Source organism: Pelophylax lessonae, assembly GCF_965119305.1.
Source record: "Pelophylax lessonae genome assembly, chromosome: 3".
Classification (NCBI taxonomy): Eukaryota; Metazoa; Chordata; class Amphibia; order Anura; family Ranidae; genus Pelophylax; species Pelophylax lessonae.
The window spans coordinates 415,932,993-415,947,563 of record NC_138770.1 but is presented as its reverse complement, the minus strand read 5'-3'; the positions used below and the strand labels follow the sequence as shown (position 1 = coordinate 415,947,563).

General features: G+C 48.9%; 1 protein-coding gene across 2 annotated transcripts in view; it reads right to left on the bottom strand.

The window, feature by feature from the left end:
- The window catches only part of HSF2 (heat shock transcription factor 2), a 64,553-nt gene that overhangs the window by 28,238 nt on the left and 21,744 nt on the right, over positions 1–14,571 (bottom strand). For both annotated transcript variants that reach the window (XM_082252117.1, XM_082252118.1), the window contains exons 6-10: positions 11,160–11,221; positions 10,991–11,075; positions 2,626–2,768; positions 960–1,214; positions 756–861 (exon numbers count right to left, since the gene is read on the bottom strand). In XM_082252117.1, the coding sequence (XP_082108243.1) occupies positions 756–861; positions 960–1,214; positions 2,626–2,768; positions 10,991–11,075; positions 11,160–11,221 (651 nt within the window). The remainder of the gene's footprint in view (positions 1–755; positions 862–959; positions 1,215–2,625; positions 2,769–10,990; positions 11,076–11,159; positions 11,222–14,571) is intronic.

The window sequence follows — 14,571 nt, the reverse complement described above, 5'->3', positions numbered from 1 at the left end:
GCCCTAGTCACCAACCCCCAGGGTGGCAGGGAACCCTGCTCAACCCCCTGTTGCGCACCAGGAAAAACCCGGTCCGCAGCAACTCCAACAAACCCCCCTTTACAGCATGTGGCAAAAGCCAGTTCATAACCTCACCCAGGGATAGGGGGGGCCTAAAGACCCACAGTGACCACCAATCTGGTCAGTGAACGCGCTAGGTCGGATGCGACATAGCCCCACTGGATGGGGGCTGGCCTGCGAGTTAAACGTCCTACAAGGGCGCATATGACCTGGCCTTCGGCCTGAGTCGCAGCTTTCCTCCTGGCCAACAGCCACACACATTCCAATGGAGCGGTGAGCTGTCCGGAGCGGTGTCCACTCTGTTTCTGGTATGGTAAGTAGATCCCCTACTCCTGGAGGGTTTTGGGATGGACGTCAGCCGCTCCCTGGGATGGTGGGACCCAGATTCCCAAAATACAAAGGCTTCTGAGAATGGACGGAAGGGAAGAGGTTGGCTCTGCGTACTTCTCTCCTCTGAGATCCCTAGAGTGCATCTTGGCAGAGAAAAAAACCTATCAAATGTAAAAGGTAAGCCCAGGAGAGTTCGTGTAGCTCCTTGGACTTCACTCATAGTGCGCCTTCGTTTTTTACAAAGTGGCTGAATTCCTGGAATTCAGCTTTAACTGAAATTGAGAAAACACCCATTCTTAGTCCCTGTACATGCACAGACAAAATAAAACCACTGTGGAATTGAAAGAAATAAAATGGCTTCATACATCAACTAGAAGATCTCGGTCTATGCTGAACTGACGTCCTGACAATAGTGCTTTGAAATCTTCTAAGGTGCAATCAATGCTGTCTAAATAATCCAACAGTTCAACTCTGCGAATAAAGTGAAAAACAAGTTAAAGTCATGTAAAGGTTTTGTCATGGTAAGACAAAAAAAAAAAATTACTAGACAAATTACATATCCTACTAACTTTCCAAGGAGATTAATATTTTGAGAAAGGACACCACTTTCATTAAGAATGGAATCCATCATGGTGACAGGGTCTTCTGCAGTAAGCGAGGACTGGTTATTAAGCTGAAGAGGACCAGACATCAGGGGGCTTGAGATGTCTTCTCGGACTGGGCTCAGTGGAACAATCATTTCTAAATTTCTATCCTCTGGCAGAAGGGAGGCATCATCCTCAACATCATCCTCCACTATCACAATTTCAGGTGAAAGCCGGTCACTGAGAGGGTTAAAAAAAAATATATATATAACAATTACAAGACACAAAAATGTAGTTTTACCTTTTATGAAGCAGGTGCCAAAAATCAAACTCATGAAATGCTGAAGTCCTGGTATTGCAAACTTGCACAGGTCAAGCCACTACTGTGTCCATGCAGGCTGTGTTTAAGGGAAAGAGTCACTTTAAATTAAATTAGAGACCTGTCTTAAAACAGAAGTAAATATGTTTTACGGCCAAAGGTTTGTGGACACTTTACTATTAAGCCTATATGAGCTTCTTGGTCATGCCTTTCTGAAGCCACAGCTATGAATATGCAGTTGTCTTGCCCTTTGTGTCTATACCAGTCTGCACTCTTCTGGGAATGTGTGCCCATTCAGTAAAAAACATTTGCCAAGTCATGTACAGATGTTCGAATAGAGGACTTGGGCTCAATCAGGTTTCCCAAGAAAACTCAAAGGTGTTCAGTGAGGATGGGGTCAAGACTCTGTACAGGCCACTCAAATTCAACATCAGACTCATTAAAATCAGATCTTTATGGGCATAGCTTTGAGCTAGAGTCATTCTGGAACAGAAAAAGAAGGACTGTCCCCCTTGCCAGAATATTGGAACCACAGTCACCTAAAATGTCTTTGTATGCTGTAGCATTAAACAGTAATCTTTGATGGAAACACTTTTAACTAGTTCTCCTTTATAAAAACAAAAAGTAAAAAAAAAAAAAAAAGTGACCACCACCAAACACTCATTCCATTTAGCACTGCCAGAGCAACTCCAGCAGTCAAGATTGCAAATCCCAGCTCTTACAACATTTGTCAGCGCTTTTATGATGGGTCAAATGGGTTTTGACCAGTCAGCCCTATTACACTGACCAATCAGAATCCATCTGGTCAATCCTGGATTCACTGACAAGAAATTATAAAAACAGCAGGAGGGGGGTTGGGAGAGGTGTGTCCGCTGGTAATTCACCTCTCGAACCTTGCTTAAGTTAGATCTAAAGATGTGACCAGGCAGAACTCAAGCTGTATTGGAAGGTAAATGCATAAGTATCAAAGCGGGAGAACTAAATTCACACTTTTGAAAACTGAAAGCACACAGGCTCTTTATTGCGAAGAGACATGCAAATCTGCAATAAAACATACCTACCTGCTCGCAGTCTTCTATGGAATGTACACAGAGCAGCCCAAGCACAGCTCAAACCACATTCCAGCAAAACAACTGTGTGTTGGGATGACTGCACTCCTGCACATGCACAGTAGCAACATCATTCCAAGCCAGCCAATGGGAACCACCCCCCAACCTGCCAAGATGCCAGACCGTTAAAGGAAGGTAAGCAAGTATTGTGGAGTTTAATTGCACTTTAATGCAGTATTAAAAACATTTCAAAGTTGAAACACAAAGTAAAATGTTCACCTACTTCAGCGTGTCAGAAGAATGATCAGAATTTTCTTGGGCAAGTACATTTCCCTCTCCTTCTTCCTCTAGATTTTCAGTTATATCAAAAATTACTATATCATCAGAAATCTCTCCTCTGTTTAAGCTTTCTCCTCTATGGGTCATCTGCAAAGTATTTTGAAAAAAGTGAAGCTTTAATATTATATTCATAATAAAAATAAAAATAGAGTGCGTGTGCGAATGATATAAGCTAATGCTACTTAGGCACTGTGAGCTTTAAAAAGTGTGCAAAACAGGAACGACCAACTTTCCATACATCAACTCCCAACAAAAGAAGCTCTACAATTCTTTAATTCACCTAAATTAAAGATTTAGCACATGGCATTGAAACCCAAGCAGTTGTGCAATGCTGTAACCCAATAAAATTGATGTCTTTTTTTTCACAAATAGAGCTTTCTTTTGGTGACATTTGATCACCTCTGATTTTTATTTTTTGGACTATAAAACAAAAAACTGGATTTTTGTCTTACCATAAAATCTTTTTCTCTAAGGTTCACTGACGGACACAGCTCCATGTCTTCTAGACCATTGGGATTTCCCAAAGCAGTGCAATATGAGGGGTGGGAAAAAAACAGGAAGAGACATAATTCCTAACAAGGCTAAACATAGCCATACAGGTAAAAAACAGGAGCTCAACCAGGAACAACTGGAGCTCACCACCAGAAATAAATCATATCCTCAAGAGGCGAGAGCCTCTGCAACCGCAGCCTGCAAAACTTTGCGGCCGAACGCCGCATCCGAAGATGCAAGTACAGCCACCTTATAAAACTATGAACGTGTGTAGAGACGACCACGTAGCCACCTTGTACACCTGAACCACCGACGCCTGACGGAAGGCCCAGGAGGCACTAAATGCCCTTGAAGAATGTGCTTTAACAGGGAAAGGAAGAACCTGACCCTTAATGGAATAGGCCTGCACCACCGTCTGCCTGATACACTTGGAAATGGTCGCAGCAGATGCGGCCTGCCCCTTACGAGGTCCATCCGTAAGAAAAAACAAAGAATCAGATTTTCAAATCGGTTCAGTCACCGCCAGGCACACCCGAATCACCCTGACCACATCCAAGGATGTAAAGCAATTTCCTTATGTTTCAGCTTAGGACAAAGACAGCAACACAATATCTTCATTCAAATTAAACCCTTAGGAAGGAATATATGATGGTCCCAACACCCCAGGGACCCCCCTGCAGCACCCAAGTACAGGCACCCCCAAAAAGGGGAGCCGACAGCAGCACCCACTCCTCTCCGGCCAGCCCCCCTACCCAATTGCACCCGTGAGCTCCAAGAGAGGCTATGGAGGGGGGGGGGGGGGGGGGGGGCAGATGAGAGCAACTTACGCAGGGGGAACCCCGCTGTGGAGAGGGAAAGACCGTGAGGAGGAGGGAAGACACAGGAGGGGGCCTACCATCCCCAGGGAGGGCCCGAGACCACTGCAGCAGTTCCATAAGAAAGGAGGGGGGACACTACTCACCATGGCACCAGGCGGGCGCTACTCCCAGCAGTCCACCACACCATCTTGGAAAGGAGGTGCCGAGGCCTGAGGTACGCTGCGACTGATTGTGACTGTGGTCATGACCAGGGCTATGCGACCTCGCAAGGTGTTTCTCTCACTGGCCAGCCCCCATCCAGTGGGGCTATATCGTGGCCAAACTAGAGCGGAGCCAATAGTTGGGTAGCGCTCGCAGGCCAGACTGGAAAGACCATAAGGATCTAAGATATCCAGTGCGTCGCCCAGTCCGGCTGTTGATTGTAGTTCATACAGGAACAAAAACAAAGAAAGTAAAAAAAAAAAAAATGGATTTTTGAGTTACCGTAAAAAATATTTTTCTCTTAAGTTCATTGATGGACGCAGTTCTCTGATCCATATCAGTAGGGTTATACTGCCCCCTACAGGAGTAGGACACTAGGCAGAAGAAAAAAAAAAAGTTCTGGCTACGCCTATGGGCAGTCCCGGAGGATACACCCTCTCTCTTCCTGCATAGGATGTCAGTTTTGTATCAAAGCAGTGTTAGAAAGTAACACCAACCCAACTCAAAATAGAGGGGCGGGTACTGCCTCCTTCAATGCACTTGAGAAGGATTTTACGGTAAGTCAAAAATCCAGTTTTCTCCATCGTTCATTGACTGACGCAGTTCTCTGATCAACATCAGTAGGGACGTCCCAAAGCCATAGCCAACCAGGCAACATAGGACTCAGCAGAACAAAAGATGAGGCCCACCTGAAAACAAACAGTAAACACCCTCAAGGAAGGCCAAAAGCCCTCCAGCCAGCAAAACTTTGCGGCCAAAAAGGAGGCATCTGCAGATGCCAGCACATACACCTTATAAAATTTAGTAAAGGTGTGAACAGACTACCAGGTAGCAGTCTTGCAACCTGGAGCACAGATGCCTGCCAAGCACTAGGCGTCCGAGTAGAATGCCTGCACCACAATCTGTCCGATCCATCTGGAAATAGTCGCAGCAGACACAGGCAGTCCTGTTCATGGGCCTTCCGTAAGAACAGAGAGCGAGCCTGACTTACGAAAAAGACTCAGTGGTCGCCAAGTACACCTTGAGTGCCTGAACTATCCAGAGAATGCAATGCACATTCTTTAGGATGTGAGGGCTTAGGACACAAGATGTTAATACAATGTCCTTGTTCAAGTGAACACTAGAAAGGGAAGGACGGATCCGGGCGAAGTACCACTTGTCTCCATGAACCAAGATATAGGGAGAACGGCAGGACAATATCGCCGGTGCCAACACCCTGCACGCAGATTGACAGCAACCAAGAAGGCCACCTTCTGTAATAAGGTAGGCAGGGGAAACCCTCGAATACTTGCAAAAGGAGGTTCTTGAAGAACCAACTGCACCAAATCAAGGTCCCCAGTTGGTGACGGAGGTCGCACCGAAAGTACCAAGTGTCGCACCCCCCAGGAAGAAGTCACACACCAGGGAATGGGTGGCCAACGGCCTTTGGAAGAACTGCCAAAGCGGAAACCTGACCCTTGACAGTACTCAAGGCCAACTTTTGATCAACTCCCAGTTGAAGCAAGCCAAGATTCAGGCCACCGAGTAAGAGCGAGGGGGAGCCCAAAGAGACTCACACCACGCAATATACGACTTTCTCGTATGATGAAAAGAAAAAAAAAAAAAAATCATACTAGAAGAAGTCGCTTCCCACACTTCAAGCAGGGTGGGAATCACTGAAGCAGACAATCCCCTGTTCTTCAGCACCTGGCTTTCAACAGCCAAGCTGCCAAAGCCAGCATCTGTAAAGCCGGATGGAAGATTGGAGCTGGAGACAATAAATCCTCCCTGAGAGGAAGTCTCTAAGGAGCGTCTGAGGCTAGCCTGACCAGGTCAACGTGCCAAGCTCGGCGAGGCCAGTCCGGAGCCACGAGAATGACCGGAATCCCTTCCGCCTCGATCATGCGCATAATTCTTGGCAGCAACTTGAGGAGGAAAGGCAGACAGCAACTTATACTGACCTTGGCCCATCCGTGATCACTCTCACACGACCATGCCGGCGTCAACCTTGCGCAGTGGACCATGCTAAACGCCATAGCATCGTTCAAGTTGAACTTAGCGAATGTTCTTGCCTATGACAGAATCCATGGTGCCACCATTGCACCTGACAGAGGGTCCCAGGAACAGGCCACAAATCTCTGCACTATCCAGTAGATGCAACGCCAGCAGGTCCACGTCTGTAGTGCCCCAATGAAGGCACAACTGCAGGAACACCCTTGGATGAAGGGACCATTCCCCTGCATCCAAGGCCTGGCAACTGAGGCAATACGCCCGCCAATATTTCACACCTGGAAGGGAACAGTGGAGAAAGCTGGGGGCAGGCGCTCTGCCCAACGAAGAATGCCTGTCACTTCCAAGGCCACAAGGACACCTTAGGTGTTCCCTTGGTGAATGATGTTAGCCATGGTCGTGGTGTAGCCGATGGAATGTGCACTGGACAGCTGCAGGTGCCCGATCTAGTGAACTAGGCAAAGCCGGATCGGTCTCAGCTCCAGGACGTTGATAGGTAACCTAGATCCTCCAGGGACCATACTCCTGAAGCAGAGAACCTGCCAAGGACTCCTCCCCACCCAGACAGGCTTGCATCCGCGGTGACAATTCTCAGATCAAGACTCCCTGGTCACCCGGCTCCACCGGATCCGAATTCCAGAGAGTTTGGATTCTAGTCCCATTCGAGAAGGATCGCCTTCTGGGGGATCCTCGAGAGAGATTGAGCGAAAAGGACCATCTCGAAAGACGACACCAACAGCCCCAGAACTCGCAGGCAGGTCAGAAGGGATGACCATGTGCTGGATAGTAACAGTTGAACCGCAGTCTGAGGTTCCAAGAGTGTTTTCCTGGAGTGAGAAAACACCCTGGACTGAGGACGACTCCAAAGTCAGGCCTAGATAGTCCAGTCTCATCGAAGGGACCAGGGATGATGTCTGAAGGTTCAGAACCCACCTGAACTCCTCATGGTGATGATCCAAATTCGTTGTCAGCACCATAGGGGACTCCACACGGAGAAGCAGATCAGCCAGGAAACCAGGACCAATACGCCCCGCTACTGCAACAGTGCCAGGACCGGAGCCAACACCTTTGTGAAGGCCTGAGTAGCAGAAGCGAGACCAAGGGGTAACGCCACAAACCGATAGAGATCCTACCCTACGGCAAAAACAGAGAACCCGTTGGTGCCCTATGGCAAAAATGGAGAACCCGTTGGTGTCCTGAACATAACGGGATGTGAAGGTAGGCATCCCCCTGATGTAGGGAAGCCACCATCGTGCGAACCGATACCATCTTGAATTTTTGATCTGCACGGAACCAAAGGGCCAGTAGGTCCAGCTTGTTGAAATCAGAGCCTGAACTGCCCCAAGAGTGCCTGCAAGTGATCCAGGAACAGCTGTACATTGGAAGGGAAAACCCTACAAGAAAAAAAACGGATCGAAACTATCTTGCAACTAGACCGCATGACCACCTGAACCCAACTGCCTGGGATCTGGGCCAGCCGCAGGTTCCAAAAACCGGCAAAGACGTCCTACCACCCCAGAGATGGGCAAGGACGCAACTTCAGGTCGATTAGGCCTTGTTGCGCAGGTCTAGAAAAAACAAACAAAAAAAAAAAAAAACACACGATCTCTTGTTCGCCAGACCAGGGTCGTCTGGAAGTCTTGAAGGACTTCGCCACATCCACTGTCCCCGAGGGACGAAGAAACTGTTTGTGAGCCGACAAGCAGGGACCCCGTCCGTGACAAAGGTCCTTACCCTTGTTAGCCTATGGAAGAAAGGCACTCTACCCCCACGCAAGACACGGTGCTGGAACTCCGCCCATCAGGCAGCGTCTACGTGGAAAGGGCAATCATGAACACTGTTCCCAGTGCAGACCCCACCAGGCAGTACAGATCGCAGGCCACAGCCCACGCCATCCTATCTCCCAAGTCCTTAAAGGACAGGGATTCCTCCACCGGAACAAAGGTAGCCCTATCCAGCCTAGAGACAATACGGCCACCATAGGTGGAACAGTCCACTTTACCAGAGACACCTCAAAAGGGTAACATCTTGCAGCCGCTTAGACACCTCAGGGGAATGTCTCAGGACAGTCCCATCCTATATCAGCATGCTAGCAAAATAAGCTGCTCCAGATGGCATGTAAGTGCCAGATGCTACCTGCGCCCCAGGCGCAGTCACCGATGCATCCTCCAAATTGCAGGGTGTCACGCACCGAAACAACCAGTGCATCCACCAGCACCTGTATCATGCGTGGCAGGGGAGGTAGAAATGTCATCCACATTATCCGAGGAGACAGGGCGCGAGGCAAGAGACCCGGCAGGGAGGCCCACGTCTGCGGCTGAGTCAGACTCAGAATCCGAGACATCAGATGAGGCAGGGGTAGGTGGACATTTCAGCGCACCTCCAACCTCCACCCGGGCCCGAATGCTGAACCGCCAAAAAAGCATTGATGGGACAGTGGAGATCCGGAAGACCATGCGGCCTCCGTGAGGGGTCAGGTGGGGACACAAGCAAAAATTTGCAAAAAAATGGCAACGACTTTTTTTTTTTTTTTTTTTAAATAAAAAGTGGCCCCACAGCGCCCCCCGGAGGTCAGGCACGCGCTAATGAACACCACAGAGAGAGAGATCACCCTCAGTAACCACTGTCCCCAGATAAGCAATCTGATTAGGAAGGTCTCAGCGGTGGCTCAATGAAAGGAAGTGAGCAAGGAAGCTTGCCTGGGGTGAAGGGAGGGGCTCCTCCCACCAAAAAAAAAAAAAAAAAAAAAACGCCTCAAGGCACACCCACCGGCCTGCACAGCAAAATGGCCGAAAACGGGTGTACCAAGATGGCCACAACGCGGTAACCAGGACCCACAGGGGGACCCCTCCGCCAGCCCAGCTAACACCAGCCAGCTGCACAAACCTCATGGTCAGTCCATAACGCACTCCCCGACCCCTCGTGTGGCCAGCAAACAAGGTCCCAGCCCTAGGTAGGCCCAAACAATCCCCAACATGGGGGGGGGGGGGGGGGGGGGTTTGGGGGGGCCGTTTACTCATCATACCAGGAACATAGGCAGGCGCTATCTCCTGACAGGACCCCATGCCACCGAAGTGGGGGTGCTGTCAGCCAAATAGGAACGCTGCGTCATAAGCCTAGACCCGGTCGTGTGCGTCCTGGTGAGACGTTTAACTCGTGAGGCCAGTCCCTGTCCAGTGGGACTATGTCGCGGCCGACCCAGCGTGGAGCTAAGGCCTGCATGTGCTCGCTGGCTGGGGTGACCGATAGATCTACATAACCAGCCCGTTCCCCAGTCTGGCATAGTTGCTTGAAGATCTCGCAGGAAAAAAATCCAGAGAAAAAGGCTGGCAAAAAAAACAAAAACAAACAAACATTTTTTGCCAGGACCAAAGATCCCAGCAAGGAACTAAGGTCTCTACTCCTGACTAGGCAGATTATAACTGACATCCTATGCAGGAAGAGAGAGGGTGTACCCTCCAGACTGCCCATAGGCTAGCCGAAACTTGTCCCGGTAGTGTCCTACTCCTGTAGTATAACCCTACTAATATGGATCAGAGAACTGCGTCCGTCAATGAACAATAGAGAAATTCAATTTAAAAAAAGGAAAAAAATGCCAGGAGCGCAGATCCCAGCAGAGAACCAGGTCCTTACTCCTGACTAGGCAGAAAAAAATGAAGCCATATAGCAGGAAGTGATGGTATACTCCTAAAGAGAGCAGCATAAAGCCCAATGGCCTAGAAGACATGGACATGTAATTTCTTTATCAATTTAGGTAGAAATATGTATTATGCTACATGTTTTTGGTAAAAAATAAAAATATATATTATTTTCATTTCAATAAGCGTATATTGATGGTATACGCAAACATTATCGTGTCTACAAACTATGGGATAGATGCATGTTTTTTTTTTTGTTACTATTAATGGTGGCGAACAGCATTTTTGAGCAGGACTGCAACATTGCGGAGGACAAATCTGACACTAAGTGACGCTTTTTGGGGACCAGTGACACCAATACAGTGATCAGTGACAAAAACAAGAAATGCACTGTCACTGTATAAATGACACCGGCAGGGAAGGGGTTGACATCAGGGGCGATCAAAGAGTTAAGTATGCTCCTAGGAAGTGATTTCTAACTGGGGGGGGGATGCACTAAAGGAAAAACAGAGATCCGTGCTTCCGCGGCACACGCGAGTGCCCCCGATCTCCTGCAAAAAATCACGTACAGGTACGTGATTTTTCGCAGCCGGGCCACACTGCCACAGTAAACATGCGGCAGGAAGTGGTTAACGCGTAATGCCAGTCAAATTCTAACTAAGGCTAAATCTACTCCAACTCAAAGACTATTCTATCTACCCTGTAAAAGAAGTGATGTCTATACTTGCCTATTCTGAAGCTGCTCTGGTCACACAGTAAGTATAGGCAGAATAGGCAAGTATACACAGCTTTTATTTTAAAGGGTAGATAGAATGCTCTTAGAACAGGGGCAGGAGTAGATTTAGCCTTAGTTAGAATTTGACTGGAATTACACTTTAATTCATGGATCTTAAACAGTTCTCGATTATGACCACACTGCTGCTTTAAAAAGAAACCAAACTGCTGCTTTATAAATGGGGCCCAAAGTCTTTCAAATGGAGCTCAGTTACATTCAATAACTGCAATTGTTGGATAGAGAGGTGTGGAGGTTTTGCAGTACAGATAATGACATTCAGCAGGTCATCTTTACAAATCTGCCATACTACAAATGTGTTACTACTAATATGGCTCAGTTATCCAGTGTGGTGTAGCCAACCTGCACATAAAAATGAAGATTTTTACCAAGACTTACATGATGTTTGTCTTCAGTGGTTTCTTTAACCATGGTCTGTAAAATTGTGGATTTCTGAGAACTCTGCGTGTTGAGACGTAAAGGCCTATAATAGAGAAAAGTTTTTAGGAGTTTGTATACTGTACATTATCACAGACCTACCTAAAAATATAAAAAGCACACAACTTACTTTTTTCTCTTTAAACTCACTAATCGGTTATTCTGCACCAAAGTCACGATGAACTGCACAACCTAATAGGGAAAAAAAAAAAAAAAAAAAAAAAAAGTTATTACCTATTGACTCAATTTACAGGACAGCTCACATGAGAGGCTACATCTAAAAAAAGAATTTTTGTAAGAACTTACCGTAAAATTCTTTTCTCTGAGTCCTCTGAAGTCGCCGCCCAATGGCATGAGCCTTCACTAATGGGTAATGGCGCACTCTGCAGGAGCAGGTTAGGCAGATAATTGATCAGGTTAATACAAAACTTTTATACCTCGGCACGCCACTAGGGGGCCATCCCTCAGCCATTATCCTGAACCCAATCTGATATTACCTCAGTTTGTAGCAAGCAGTACCGGAAGGAAACAACCCCCAGATCCAAAAACCAGAGGGGCGGGGGCGGCGACTGTCAGAGGACTCAGAAAATAATTTTACGGTAAGTTCTTACAAAAATTATATTTTCTTACGCCCTCTGACAGTCGCCGCCCGATGGTATTAGCCTTCACTAATGGGACGTCCCAAAGCAGTGCAGGTATGAGGGGTGGGAAAGCAGTGCAGGTATGAGGGGTGGGAAAGCAATGCAACCAATTAAGAAGGTAATGCAAATAGCCGGGCCAGTAACAACCTGAGCCCACAGGAAAAAAACTGGAGCAACACTCAGAAAAAACACCCCATAAAGGAGGGACAGTAAAAACGTCCCCTTAAAACAACAACTGCCGCACTCAAAAAACTTTGCGGCCAAAGGAAGCATCGGAAGATGCCAAAACATCAAGTTTTTAAAACTTTTGAAAAATGTGCACGGACGACCAGGTCGCCGCCTTGCACACCCGAGCCACAGACGCCTGATGGCAAAAAGCCCAAGAGGCACCAACGGCCTGAGTAGAATAGCCTTTACCGGGAAAGGAGGAACCTGACCCGTGATGGAATAGGCCTGAACAATCGTCTGTCTGATCCACTTAGAAATGGTTGCCGAAGGCGGCCGATCCCTTCCGAGGTCCCTCAGGAAGAACAAATAGAAAAATCAGACTGCCGAATCGACTCCGTGGCAGACAGACCCTGACCGCCTGGCCCACAGCCAGAGAATGCAAGGCAAATTCCCCAGGATGCTTGGGTCGTGCACACAGCAAAGGTAACACGATATCCTCAGTGAGGTGGAATGAAGAAAACCACCTTGGGAAGAACAGACTGATTCGGTCGCAGAACCAACTTATCTCTATGAAGTAACAGATCAGGAGAACGGCAGGACAAGGCCGCCAATTCAGACACTCTGCGAGCCGCCGTGATGGCCACCAGAAAAGCAACTTGCTGTGACAACACAGACAGAGGAATCTCTCCAATGTTCTCGAAGGGAGGGTTTTGTAACACTGACAAAACCAAAATTTAGATCCCAGGGAAGCAAGCGAGCTCTCCTCGGGGGAGCCAAATGCCGCACCCCATGAATGAGGGTGCGGACCAAAGAATGCGACACCAAAGGTCGTTGGAAAAAAAAAAGACGGCCAAGGCCAACAACTGACCCTTGACCGTAGTCCGCGCCAAATGCTGAACCATGCCCTTCTGCAGGAAGGCCAAGACCTTCGCCACCGAGAAGGAACGAGGGTGAAAACCATGCACTTCTCACCGCACCGGGAAAGCATATATCGCTTGGTGCGAAATCTTCCTTGAAGTGGCTTTGTGAGCCTCTAACAAGGTAGGGATGACTGACCGAGGAAGACCTCTATCCCTTAGGACCTGGCTTACAACAGCCATGCCGTTAAAGCCAGAGACTGTAAAGCAGGATGGAAGATCGGTCCGTGAGACAGAAGACCGTCTCGCAGCAGAAGCCGCCAGAGAGGTTCGACGACCATCTGAACGATGTCCGCGTACCAGGAACGTCGAGGCCAGTCCGGGGCCACCAGAATGACTGACATCCGTTCCGACACCAACCTGCGGAGGAACCTGGACAGTTGAATCGGAGGAAAGGCATACAGTAGCCGATAGCGGTGCCAAGGCACCACCAACGGGTCCGCGGCGTCTGCCAGAGGATCGCGAGTCCTGCCCACGATCCTTTCCACCTTTTTGTTGAGACGGGACGCAAACAGATCCACGTCCGGAGTCCCCCACCGGGCGCACAGGAGGTGAAACACCTCCGGATGCAGGGACCATTCCCCTTGGTCCAAAGTCTGGCGACTCAGATAGTCTGCCTGCCAGTTGTCCGCACCCGGAATGTGAACGGCCGAGAGCGCCGAAACATGCGATTCGGCCCAGGACAAAATCTCGGCCACTTCCTTGGCCGCCCGGGCACTCCTCGGCCCCCTTGGTGATTGATATAAGCCACAGCCGTTGCATTGTCCATCTGTACCCGCACCGGACACCCCGGAAGCTGAGATGACCACCGGAACAGACAAAGCTTGATCGCTCGGAGCTCCAAGATGTTGATCGGTAGCAAAGTCTCCCCCCGCCGACCACGTCCTCTGGGTGCAAAGCGTGCCCAGAACTCCTCCCCAGCCCGACAGGCTGGCATCCGTGGAGACAAACGTCCATAATAGAAGTCAGAAGGACTAACCCAGTGTAAAGGACTGCGGCCGGAGCCACCACAGAAGATCCGGATGACTCAAAGAAATTCTCCTTTTCAAGGACTGCGGTGCCGCTTCACCTGTCCAGGATCTCCGCTTGCAGAGACCTGGTGTGAAATTGAGCAAACGGATCTGCTTCGAAGGGCAAGACCATCAGGCCAAAAACCCGCATGCAGGTCCGCAAAGAGATAGTCGTTCGAGAGCTCTGATCTCCTCCCGCAGAGTCCCGAGTTTGTCCTCCGGAAGGAAGACCCCGAGATTGAGCAGAGTCCAGGACCATCCCTAGGTACTGGAGACGAGTAGAGGGAGTCAGTGCTGACTTCTGAAAATAGACGGTCCCTCCCGAACTCCTGAAGTGTCTGAACCGTCACAGACAGATCTTTCGCCAAGGTCACACATGAGTTCTACCTTAACAAGGTCGTCCAGGTAACCGAGGACCGCAATGCCCCGTAAACGCAGTAGAGACAACAACTTGGTGAAAACCCTGGGAGCCTAAGCGAGACCGAAAGGCGACGCCACAAACTGGTAATGCTCCCCAGCCACAGCAAAGCGGAGAGATCTCTGATGACCCTCGAGAATAGGGATGTGGAGATAAGCATCCGTCAAGTCGATGGATGCCAGGAAGTCCCCAGGCCTCCACGAGGCCACCATCGACTGGGTGGATTCCATCCTGAACTTCTGTACCTGCACAAAGCGGTTCAGGGACTTCAGTCCAGAATCGGACGCACCTTGCCCTTTTTCCAGGGCACCGTGAACAGGTTGGAGTAAAAAACATGAAACCTTACCCGGGAAGGAACAGGGTACAATGACTCCTTGGGCAGGCAAAT